Raw genomic sequence first — 12,401 nt, forward strand, 5'->3', positions numbered from 1 at the left:
ACTGCAATGTGGTAGGGATAGTGCCGAACAAAGAGCCTGGCACTGCTATGAAGAAAATCTTAAGACTCTTACTCAACACCCAGATTTGACAGTATTTCACCTCATAGCTTACTCCACCAAAGCTCAAACGTAAAGAGAGAATTTAGTATTTCCAACAGGAATTATTTTTGGTCTATGAGAAGGCAGTAAAAGACTCTTCACAATAGATCATCAGCTCTATATACTACTCTTTATGCCCCACTCAATCACACGATGACTTGCTGAACAGAGAACATAAGGAATTGGAATTAGCTGGCCAGTACTGCTGGTCACAGGAGCAAGCACAATGAAGTGTGCATTTGTAGAGAACTATTCTGTGCTTGCATGAAAAGAAACATTGCCATCTACTTCGGATCTTTCAGAAAATTTAAGTTGCCATTAAATTTTTAAAAATTACTTAACTTAGGATGTTAACTGTTGAAAAAGACAAAAAAACCACTGAAAATGCCTCTGCAAGTAAACACTTGTAACTTGCTTCTGACACCTGTGAATACCTCAACCGCAGGTAAAATAAAAAAAATAATTTCTTATACAAAAATGTACTTCAGGTTACGGCAGTTGGAAAGTAAAAAAAAATAGCACAGGTTTAATTGGTGAAATACACTGCTGAGAACATTGAGGGAATGCAGCCATCAAATTACATGAAGTGATGACTACCTAGACATTCAAGGAAGTATTTTGTGGAAGAGGTCAGACCCAGTCCCTAAAAAGCAGACGTGTTGGCCAGTGCTACCAGTGTCAGCACCGCAAGATGTGCTCACCACTAGGCAGCAAAAAGGTGGACAGATATGCCCTAGAGAATAAGGAAACCAAGCAGTGGCATGTATGGGTATACACAGGGAAAATTACCAGAATGGTAATTTTCTCTCTTATACAGAACAGGCGATTGATGCATTCTCCTGTTACGATTTAAAGGCACAAAAAGTTTCACAACAAACAAAGACAGAATCTGAAATAATTACTGTATTGTGCAGATAACATTCCAAACCCATATGACCTTGTATTTCACACATATCAAAGTATATTTATGCAAGTCAGTTAAGTCAAGAGCTTAACTCAAACAAACGGATTTCCATGATCACTACAGAAATTCACATTGTTTCCCAGAGAAGGTAATTATCTAGGTTATGCTTTTAATTGCATTTCTGATGAAAATATGAACTCTTACCCTAATTATCCCTCCCAACTCAACTCCCACTTCACAAATACTGCATCATTCCCACTTCTTTCCACTTTTACTTACTTCGGAATTTAGCACTGCTCAGAATTCTCTTTCAATTATTCTACATCTGTTGATTATTTTAATACACTGAAATTCTGTACAGAGAGTTTTTACTCTCTCTGCAACCACAAAAGATGACATTCCACTAGTGTCTGGTAACTTAGATTTTTATATATTATTTTATATTATTTGATTTAGTCCACAGTTCTGAAGACTGCCAAATTTATCTCTCCGCTCATATCCAAAATGTCTGGAGCAAGGCAGCAAGGGAAGATGCAAGCCTGTGCTGAACATTGTGTCCATAAAATCACATGCAGCTCCTGGAGAGACAACTTCATAGCACTTAACAGCCCACTTAACAGAGTTGAAGTGAGATCAGGCCAGAAGTTCTAATTTTAATTGTCTTGGTCTAATTTATTTTTATCCACCTTACTTTTTTTCACTGTAAGATCACAAATAACTTGTGTATGTATTGGTCCTGAATAAAAGACTAAGACATGAGTTTATTGTTTCTTTTAGTTGGAATTCCCTAGAGGAGAAATATTGCCAAAACAATTTCATAGCATATTCAAAATTAAGAGCTCATTTTAGCCCAAATGACTAACAAAATAACAAAACAGGAAAATAACTGCAACAAAAAAGCATTTCAGTCACTGAACAATATTGTGAACACATAAGTATCAATAAAGGTAAGGACAGTTCCTTTGGACGAAAAGAAGGGAGTTTACAGCCCGGGGCTGAAAGCTTTGTGTTTTGAGAAGTGTGGTGCAAAAATTAAAATATTTGTGCTTCATTAATCTTTGATGCATGTTCAACAAAACCAGGAGAACTACCTCACTCAAATCTAACCATTTTACTTCTCACAAAACTGTATTTTAGAGGAGCAAGATAGGTTTCCTGTCAAGCACTTGAAAGATGTGTTTTGTATTTGTTTCAAAGGTGCTGTTTTTCTCAAGAAGATCATACTGAGGGTTGTTTATTCTCATGTGTGACAGTGTTGCTCAAGGCTGTTGCCAAATGTCACAGTACCACTTGTGACAACCATAGGGAAAAGGGGGAGTTTTCACAATAGGAATTGTGCAATCAGATTAGCCAGTCCAAGGAGGATTATAAAGATGTGAATGATCAATGTGGGCCACGTCAGCTGCCCAGCACGATGCAGGGAGATCACGTAGATGAGGGATGGATACACGAATACAAAGGCCAGACCACATGTTGCTCCAGAGTATCTGAGGAAAGGGGGAGAGAGAGTAAGAAGAAAAGAACACAAAAAAAAAAAAAATGCTTTGTGTTAGCTCTTATTTCTTGCTGTCATTTCGCCCCCTCAAACCAACGAACAGCCTGGCTGACCAATGACTACCTGCAGTCACTAAACACTTCTTTCTGTTCCTTGCTATCGTTCAGCTTCTTCACTTACATTTAATTATTCCCCTCTCTGTTGCTCAGCCCTGCTCTTCTCTATGTGCAGTCTGACATTTCAGTCACACCCCCAGGTACTTCTGGGGACTGACTACTCCCTATCTTTGCACATTTATCAATGTGCAACAGAAAGAGACTGGACAGTGCATTGTTTTTTTCTGGCATTCCTTAATGTTAAAACTGCAAATCTTATTGCATCCCAACCACCTGAGGACACACGTTAAAGCATGCAAGCACAGCAACACTCCTGAATCTGCAACTTTTATTTTAATTTATTTAATGAGTTCCTAGCAAACCATTCTCCAGACCTGAAAAGATCAACATGCCCTCCTGGAAACATGATCAACCACAGCAAGTAAAGCATTTAACTGCTCTTTTACTAACCACTCCCTTGCTTCCCAAAACCTTCTCATTTTCCCCTACTGTGCCTTTCCACCTACTAAGCTATACTGCAGCCAAATGCATAATATTAACTAACAGCATACTTTATTTCAAGTATTTGAACATTCCCTTAGTCAGAAGAAAAATCATAATAGAGAGTAACCATCTGTAACACAAAACCAGCAAATACCAAATTTAGACTTTATATACACAATTCATCAGCTGGAAATTCACTGTTTCACTGTTAAGACTACCATGCACAGTATGAACAGTGCAGGGGTCAGGATCAGTTTGCAAACAGAGGAATGTATTGCATGATATTTGGAATTAATATTTGGAATTAATAACTAGGCCATCTCTGTTACTGAAATACAAAAATTTTCACTAAAAGGAGAAGCAGAAAAAATGGAAATGGAAAAAACCTCAAAGATCAGCCACTGAGCAAAAGTTAGTTATTTTGCTGCTCAGGTCACATCCAAGCCTGTCATTCTGGTTTTATAATTGCAGATTTCTATATTTTCAAACACATCCGTTTCCTAGTTGCTGTAGGAGAGATGCAAACTAGGAATGAATGACGATGTTTACAAATATGATGGTGTCAAATGTAGAAAGTAAAACTGATTAGATTATTTCCTCTAATCTTTCTCAGTTATAGAAACCCTAGGTGTTTATTAACATGGCAAATTTAAAATATTATTTAGAAATACAGCTTTTCCCTTTGAAGTTACTTGCTTTCTTGGATATCTATTATGAACTTTCAAAACAGCTTCAAATGGTCTTAAAACAAAACAAAAACTTGAGAGAAGCCACACAACAACCAAGCAACTTTTCTGACACCATATTCTTTTATATGTATAGTTACATGGTCCTCAGACACAGCTTCAATGAAACCTGGGTAAATCACCTCAGATACAGACACACAATTACAGATAGCTGCTTGTCAAACTTTAGAAGAAATGACTATTTATCCTTCTAAATCAATATTTACAAATTGAAAAGGTAAAAACCTAACAAAATATGAAGACAGAATTACCTGCACGTATACTGTTCCTTTACAGCATCAAGAGACAAACACACACAATGCAACAAGCAAGTTTGCCGTCTAAGCAACGCTCACCTTATGATACCTCCTATATTTGGATAAAATCTTGCCATTGCTACTCCAGCTCCTACAATTGCTATGTTCAGGACAAGCACATGGAAGACACTACAAGAAAGTGAAGAAAGAGTGTTAAAATCTACACTATATTTATTACAAAATACCACTATTTTCCTTCATTTATGCTAACATTTAACATGGACAATGTTTCCATTTGCTTGACTTACCCTATTAAACCTAATTAATTTCACAGCAAACATCACATCTGCTGAATATTCAGACTGCCAAATTCTAAATATCTAGTATTCTGACTCCAAATATTCTTAAGGAGTAAGTATGTGTAATTTGGCAGTCGCTCTGAAAAACACCATACATGGCACTCAGCACTCAAGTATTTTAGATGGATATTGAAATACAAAGAAACAATACCGTGTAACTTAATTCCCACAAGACTGAATTAGCCTGTTCAGAGAATGATATGAATTGCTCCTAGTGAACTAATGGAAAATAGAAGAAAGGAAAAAATGCACCAAGTGGAAATCATTACATAGAATACGAGGGAGGAAATAACACCTTAAAACTTGAACTCTAATGCATTTTGAAATGAGGACAAACATTTAGAAAGTTGGATGCAATTTAATATTTGACCTGTGTACTATTTATGCCGGAATTTTTTGTTAGATTTTTTTTTTTTACAAATAATTTCCTGTTGCTTTCCTGTTTGCATTAACGATAAAAGACCGGAGCTCTTCTGTTCTGCAAAAGCAGCTTTTCATGCATCAGCCAAACTCAATGTAGTTATTTATGCACAGAGCTGAAACTCAGGAAAGAATCACTTTTCTTTAGAGAATATGAAATGTTGGCATATTTTAATGTCAGGTAAAATTAGAAAATATAACAAAACACTGCGGTGTTTTGGTCACACAGCTGTTTCTATTAAGGGAAGAAAACATTTAACACAGAGGAAACATACATACACTTACAGGTTTTATTTATCTTTCTGGAGGATTTGATTTCTTAAAATAAACAAAATCTGCAAGCCAATGCTAACTGCTTCTTAACTGCAAAAACGATCTGTATTAAGGAGGACGTCACTAACTAGCAAGCTTTTTAAAAGTGACCACTTCCATGGCTGAAAGGCTGCCTCCCAGTTCCCAAGAGAAGAAGAAAGATTAGAGAGACAGAGCAGCCTCATTACAGTTAAGGGGAATAGAGGTAATCTAAACTCAGAGGAATAACTTAAGATATAGATTATTCCTAATGTTCACTGTTAAAAAATTATTTCAAGAAGACAGAGATAGTATGTTTAATTTCGTATCTGATGTTTTAAAGTGGTACAAGAGTTGTACCTCACAGCTTGTAAATAGCAGTGGGAGTACAGCAGCTGAAACTTTAACAAACAATAACATAATTGGATACAAACCTGCTAAAGACCCAAGAAAAAAAAATCAGATTTATTACGGAAAGAAAGACCAAATGTTTACTGCTTCCATAACACTGCTAAGGAAGGCCAATTAGCCGAACTGTTCATAAAAAAGTGTTTGCCCTTAAAAATCACTTCCTCTCTTCCCACACATTCAGCAGATCGCAAATCCTACTGTCAGATAGCACAGTCAAAACTTCATGAAGAAAGAAAATTACAGCACTTCTTCCATTCTTTCTTTGCTGAGATTAATTTTTTGGCAAGAGAGATTTGTTTTGCAAATTTGGGTCAGTTAAGAAAATTCTAGCAGAAAACGTGAGAAATTCTGAAGTATTTGATTCAGACACGATTTAAAACAGAGTAAGTGAACTTGTAGTTCAAAATAGTTGTTTTTTAGAACATTAATTCTAGATTCTTATAACTTGAAAAGCAAAGTGGTACTAGTGTGTCTGGTGTGAAATAAAACATTTTTCAACTTCTTGATCTGGGAAAAAATAACTGGTTTGAGGGGAAGAATGTGTTTTGGCTCAACTGAAAACAATGGTCTCAAAATGCTGGAGCCTCCAGAACAATTCAGTACTTGCAGGGTAGCACTTTGCAGTTTAAGCTGTTGCAATAAAGCACGATTCTTAAGAACAATACAAAAAGTCTAAAAAGGATTTAAATCCATCTGTTTCAGGGCAAAAGTTTGCGCTTTATTCCTGCCCTGCAACATCCTCGCTCCTTTTTCTACCTTTCCGAAACAGCTCAAGTTGTGATCAAGTTATTGGATCAAAGGTGTTTAACCAGCTCATCTCAGCTCCAAGACAGAAAAAGCCTTATTCTTAATTGAGACAGAAAGGCATTAGCATTTAGAAAAACATCCTTCCAAATAAGGAAGACTCTGATATCTAGGGCTACTAGCAGCCGTATTATTCGAGACAGTATTTTTCATAAGACTAAGTTTCATACAGGTGTACTCCAGAAGAGACATCGCCCATGATGTTTTACTAAGTTTTAAACTGTTCAGTTTTAGCCTTACGCTGGCTAACGCCACAATTAATGGCCTCCACACATTGCAAAAAGGCAGTCAGAAAAACAGTATTTTGGGGGGCCATAACCCTATCGCCTGTGCTTATTACAACTATAAAAAGAGATGTGTTTAAATGATGTTAGAGAATAGACAGGATTTGGCCCCTTTTTACCTAAACACCCTGCTGGTATACAGCTGTTTTCTAAGCAGCAAAATTTTTCTCCTGGTAGGCAATGGCAGCAGAGCTCTGTGGTCTCTGCCAAAGCTGGGTTGTGCGCCGGATTACGGTTGCTGCTCTGAGGCACAGGTTGGACTACCTCAAGGAAGCTACTATTGAGAAAAGAAGCGCACCCATGGCAAACCAAGTGGGGCACATGGCGCTCTGTCTTCTACATTTTGTCCTCAGTCTCAATGTTCTTGGTTGGGCAGATGAAGGCTCTAGTTCTTTTCTATAACACAAATCACTGCAAAAATCCTGCAATCCCACAAAAAAGCTAGCAGAGAGGAAGAAAAAAATAAAGAAAAAATAAAACTAAAACCCAAAGCTTTCACTATGTCTTGCTGGTTTTCCCCATTACAAGGTCAAACCTTCATATTGACAGAGAATAGAAACAATCTGGTGTGCCAGAATATCATTAGAGTTCTCCTCTGCAGAAGTGGTAGTTAGGCCACCAAACAACAGTGACCACATACTTCTAATTAACTTGAGCATCCTCAAGATGATAATCACATTGAAAACTGCAAAGCCAACCCCCAGGGCACAGGACACTTAAACAAACAAACTGATTTTAGTCCCCCACAGGTCAGATACAAGGAAATCAGAAGGGCTGGACTCAGCACAGAGTCACAGGATCAAGAAACACAAAAAGGGCAACAGGGAAACAAGGGAAAAAGCAAAACCGTATCATTTAAATAAGATTTTCTGAAAGGTTACTGTATCTAAAAATGCATTTTCTTCCTGGAAATCTCCCTCAAGTGACATCGGTCAAAAGACTCTGAGTCACGGCACTAAGAAGCAAGAGAGCAGCTAGGTGAAGATAGCTAGACATGCACTCAAAACAGCAGAAATTTATTCCACTGTATCAGGAGACACACATCTGTGGAGGAACTGGCAAGTCTGCTGGGCTACTATGGAGTAAAGGGAGGACAACCCTTAAGAAAAGCCAAATGATTTCTGTCCATCAGCTTATTACCCTCTCAGAACAGGGAAGATGTCAAAAAGTTTGAAAAACTGATCAGCTGACTGTACAAAGCATTTTATGCACAGTATATAATTTATCAAGGGAATTCTCTGTCACAAATATCATGGTAGCCAAGAGCCAGTAACATTAATAACAAACTTAGCTTTCCGTACATCTAAGAAAATCCAGAGTCGAGTAAGAAACAACAGATATGTGCCTCTGGCCCTGAGTCACCCATTAAATGACGCCATTGCAAACATATCTCACTTTATAGAAGAAAGTAATTTCCCAATACATGACATTTTGGCCCTCCTCTACAACACCAGGGAAAGAAGAACAGAATGAACAGTTCCTTGGGTTTCGTCCCAGACACCACTTTCTATGTTGTAGTCTGTTCACTAGCACACATTTTGCAAAGTGAAAGAAGGAATTGGGAAACCTTCTCTTGTCTCTAATTTTTAGTATGAAGTGCTGAAGGCTTTGTGATGATGTCTGTCAGAAGACCACTGTGCACAGAATGTCTACACACTTATTTGTTTTCAAGATGGGCAGATACAAGTGACTGACACTGGTACATAAGAGTAAAGAAAATCCCCCTCCTCAGAATCTGTGGAGCTTTTGCTCTTCTCCTGACTGCTGGAGAACACAGGATGCTACTCATTTCCTCCACACTTCAGACAAGCAAGCTGCAACTATGCAGTTGATCACTGATGTGAAAACTGAAAGAAGAAAAAGTTAAGGATTATCTACTTACGCTTTTACATTTGGAGAGGATAAGCGGCTTCATCACACAATAATACAAGTTAGTAGGGTACATAATGCTAAGCACAGCGAAACATTAGTAGAAAAATAACACTGCAAAAAATCTAAAAAGCATGGGATAGAAGACACAGAGATCAGTCTTCAAGACATGAAAAGCTCCATTGAAGCTGGGTAAACAACTTCTCATTATAATCCATGGCCTACCAGTAAAACCCATGATATGAAACGGGATGCTGCTTTTGGTAGGAACTGCCCCAAATTAGACTAATTGTCAAGACTAAGAACTACAAAACAGCAAGCTAATACCTTGATGCTTCATCATTTGCAGTGATAGATAAATAGTGAAGAAAAAGGAGTTAAAGCATCATATTGATCTGTACAATACAGTCACTGCTACGGAACAAAAATTATCTGGCAGCCCTGCAACCATGAATCTGACGAAGCTATAAAATCAACAGCCAGATTTAAGATATATCCATCCAGAATTGCAAGTGATGCAGCTAATAGCTTAACGGCAACCCCTTAACTCCATCCACAGCACAGCAGCAGGTATTTACAACTGCAAACAAGTGCCTATATGAAGAAGCTTGGCTTTTAGAATCATAGAACGGTCTGGGTTGGAAAGAACGTAGTTCCAACCCACCTACCATGGGCAGGGACACTTCCCACTGGACCAGGTTGCTGAAAGCCTTATCCAGCCTGGTCTTGAACACCTCCAGGGATGAGGTAGTTGTGACTTCTCCAGGCAACATGTTCTCATGTCTCACCACTCTCACAGTAAAAACATTTCTTCCTAATATCTAATCTAAATCGCCCCTCTTTCAGCTTAAAACTGTTCCCTCTCATCCTATCACTAGATGCCCTTGTAAAAAGTCCCTCTCCAGCTTTCCCGTAGGCCTCCTTTAAGTACTGGAAGGCTGCTATAAGGTCCCCCCAGGGCCTTCTCTTATTCAGGCTGAACAACCAAAACTGTCTCTTTTAATAGAACAGAGCTTCCGGTTCATGCAAATCTGCAACACATTCATCCAGAGCAACCCAGGGCTTAAAAATGAAGACAGGAAAACTTATAATGGGAACTTGGACCAGAAGAAGACATGTTTCATTAAGAAATATTTGGACAACTATAGCCAGAAATTAAATTTATTACATTCTCTCAGCTGCAAAGAAACTTAATATAGGAAGGACGCACCTATGGAGATACATGTGATTTAGCACATTGAATCACAGGGTTAAACGAGGCTAGGCTGCCAGCATAGATCCTCAAACACACAATCAATATGAATCCAGCACACTGCCCAATGTGCTGCATAAACAGATGAGCGGATACACCATCTGTATACACTGCTAAACCCCGCTTCCATAACTGAAAATAAGATCAGGAAAAGTTAAAACAATCATGCAAATGTACATATTAAATCATGGCAATGTAAGATTTTTAACTATGGGGTTTGGGGTTTTTTTTTCACATTTTTAAAATCATAGAATAGTTGGGGTTGCCATGGACCTTTAAAGCCATTTAGTTCTAACCCCCCTGCAATGAGCAGTGACATCTTCAATGAGATCAGGTTGCTCGGAGCTCTGTCCAACGTGACTTTGAATGTTTCCAGGGATGGGGTTTCTGCCATCTCTCTGGGCAGCCTGTTCCAGTGTTTCACCCTGCTCAGCAAAAAAAAAATTTCTCTTTTGTGTCTACCCTGTACTTACCCTCTTTTAGCCCAAAACCACTGCCCCTTGTCCTATCATAGCATCCTCTGCTAAAAAGTCTGGCCCTAAAAATCTTTCTAATAGGCCCCTTTTAATAACTGAAAGGCACAATAAGGCCTCCCCAGAGTCTTCTCTTCTCCAGGCTGAACAACCCCACCTCTCTCAGCCTTTCTTCACAGCACAGAACTCCATTTTCCGCTCTGCTCTTTTTCTCCTGTTCCACGCTTTTGGTCTGCCATTTACACAAGTGACTGGGAATGTTCCCCTCCACATACACACCTTATGCACACAGATAGGGACCAAAGCTTGAGTCTTTGCAGTTGAGTCTTCTTACCACTTACGAAACATTATTCCAGGACATTCAAGATTTAAATAAAAGAAGCTAAGTATATACCAACTACTAGAAAAACACCAATTTTGCTACACAACAGCCACGGAATTTAATATTTCCAGGTAGGTTTTTCAGGGTGGATCAACAGGCTCACCAACGAGACACCAGTTTACGTCATTAAGAGCAACAACTTCATACTGGCAAAATATTTGCTCACAAAAGCTGCTTAGGGAAAAATCCAGAATATTGAAATTCTTCCTAAACAAGGTGATAGAGACACAGTGCTACTGAAAAACCTTTGTCAACTTTAGCTACTGGTGCTAACCAGTCATCAAAAGACATATTTCACAACCAGGTGGTAAATCTTTGCTATCCTCACAGAGACATATTCTGTGCTTGCTACGAGTCTTCAGTTAGTCCCCATTGCATAGAAAAAACGAAGACTGATCTCGCTGGCTGTAAACGCACAGAAGCCAGAACCTGGAGGTTAGTGGAATGATTTTTGTACTGTATTTGAAATACCTGGGATACTAGAGAGGGAGACATAGCTAGCCAGCCAGAATGTACTATCTTATCACTACAGGTTGGAGTGATTTAAGTGGCTTCCTAGAAACCATTTTTGACTTCTGAGAAACTTTAAATACCTCCCTAAAAAGAGTCTTAAGTGGGGGGGGGAGGGGGAAGAGGAAAAAAAGTGATTGAAGCTACCCACAGGACATCCTGGAGACAAGAACCAAGCAAGTGTTTGCATCATCACATTCATCATACCATGAAGACTTAAAACAGCAAGCCGGAATTAACCTGAGAACAGACGGGTATGAAGCAGTAGGTTCTAGAGAGGGCATGAGGTAAATGAAAACCGTTCTGGTCAGGGAGTAACTAGACAGAGAAGACAGGAAGAGATACTTCCACGTAATATGAAGGACATGGCTATCTCCTTTATGGGTGTGAGAGCCATGTTTAGCACTTAAATCAACAGCCTTGTTTCCAACAGTAACTTGCAGCAGTTCCTAAAAATCTCCTCAGTGTTGAGCTGCATACAATGCAGAGTCGAAAAAAGTAGGCACTTATTTCACTGTCTAATTTTAGGCATCCAATTTCTAGACCTTCTCATACCTAATTTAGTACCCAGAAGAAACCCGAAACTTGGAACAACATCTTCCCAGGCCTGTATGCTACAGCTGATGCCACAGAGGAAACACATTTCTTCCTGGGATATTTTTTAACTTTCCTCCATCAACAGGAATTCACAATATAAAAGAAGAAACTCTTGATATAAATACCAGATTCTCGGCTGTGACAAATTCAGACACTAATCCAAATATAAATGTCCTAGGTTTTATATAAAATAACTCAACTAAAATTGAAATCTGGATCAGCTGTTCCCAGGAGTTCAGTGTATAAATGCAGAGGTGTGGCTCCGCTCTGAAATTAGCATGTGAAAAGCTATTTTTATACATAGCAGGACTCTAGATAACACAGCTAACAACTCATTTAGCTACTAGCTCTGTTTAAAAACAGATGGATGATTACTATTTAGGCACAAAACACACACAACTCATTGGAAGGTTAATATCCAGAGTGTATGTCCTTTGCAGCTTAAGGATTGCTTCATTAAATGTTTCTGGACTGAATATTTTTGTTTCCTGTAGAACTTTTCTTTTGCTGTATAAACGCACAACACAAAGGAACTGTGTTCACAAAACTCCTCAATTTATTGACAAAATGAAGAGGTAAAACAAAAGAGCTCCCTCATTCTGCTCTGCCAAGCTGCAGCAGTCCTGATCTGCAGGCAAAAGTTTATTTTGCATGCCTGTTCTTCCCCCAA

The 12,401-nt window shown here is 38.6% G+C and overlaps 1 protein-coding gene across 3 annotated transcripts in view; it reads right to left on the minus strand.

Moving 5' to 3' along the window:
• Positions 1–564: 564 nt before the first annotated feature.
• Positions 565–12,401, minus strand: part of SLC38A9 (solute carrier family 38 member 9) — a 44,663-nt gene continuing 32,826 nt past the window's right edge. The window contains exons 14-15 of one of the 3 annotated variants that reach the window (XM_054054462.1): positions 4,179–4,268; positions 565–2,490 (exon numbers count right to left, since the gene is read on the minus strand). In XM_054054462.1, the coding sequence (XP_053910437.1) occupies positions 2,325–2,490; positions 4,179–4,268 (256 nt within the window). In that variant the 3' untranslated portion in view covers positions 565–2,324. The remainder of the gene's footprint in view (positions 2,491–4,178; positions 4,269–12,401) is intronic. The other 2 variants (XM_054054463.1, XM_054054461.1) reach the window with 2 other exon arrangements.

This window comes from Cuculus canorus, chromosome Z, assembly GCF_017976375.1.
Source record: "Cuculus canorus isolate bCucCan1 chromosome Z, bCucCan1.pri, whole genome shotgun sequence".
Lineage (NCBI taxonomy): Eukaryota > Metazoa > Chordata > Aves > Cuculiformes > Cuculidae > Cuculus > Cuculus canorus.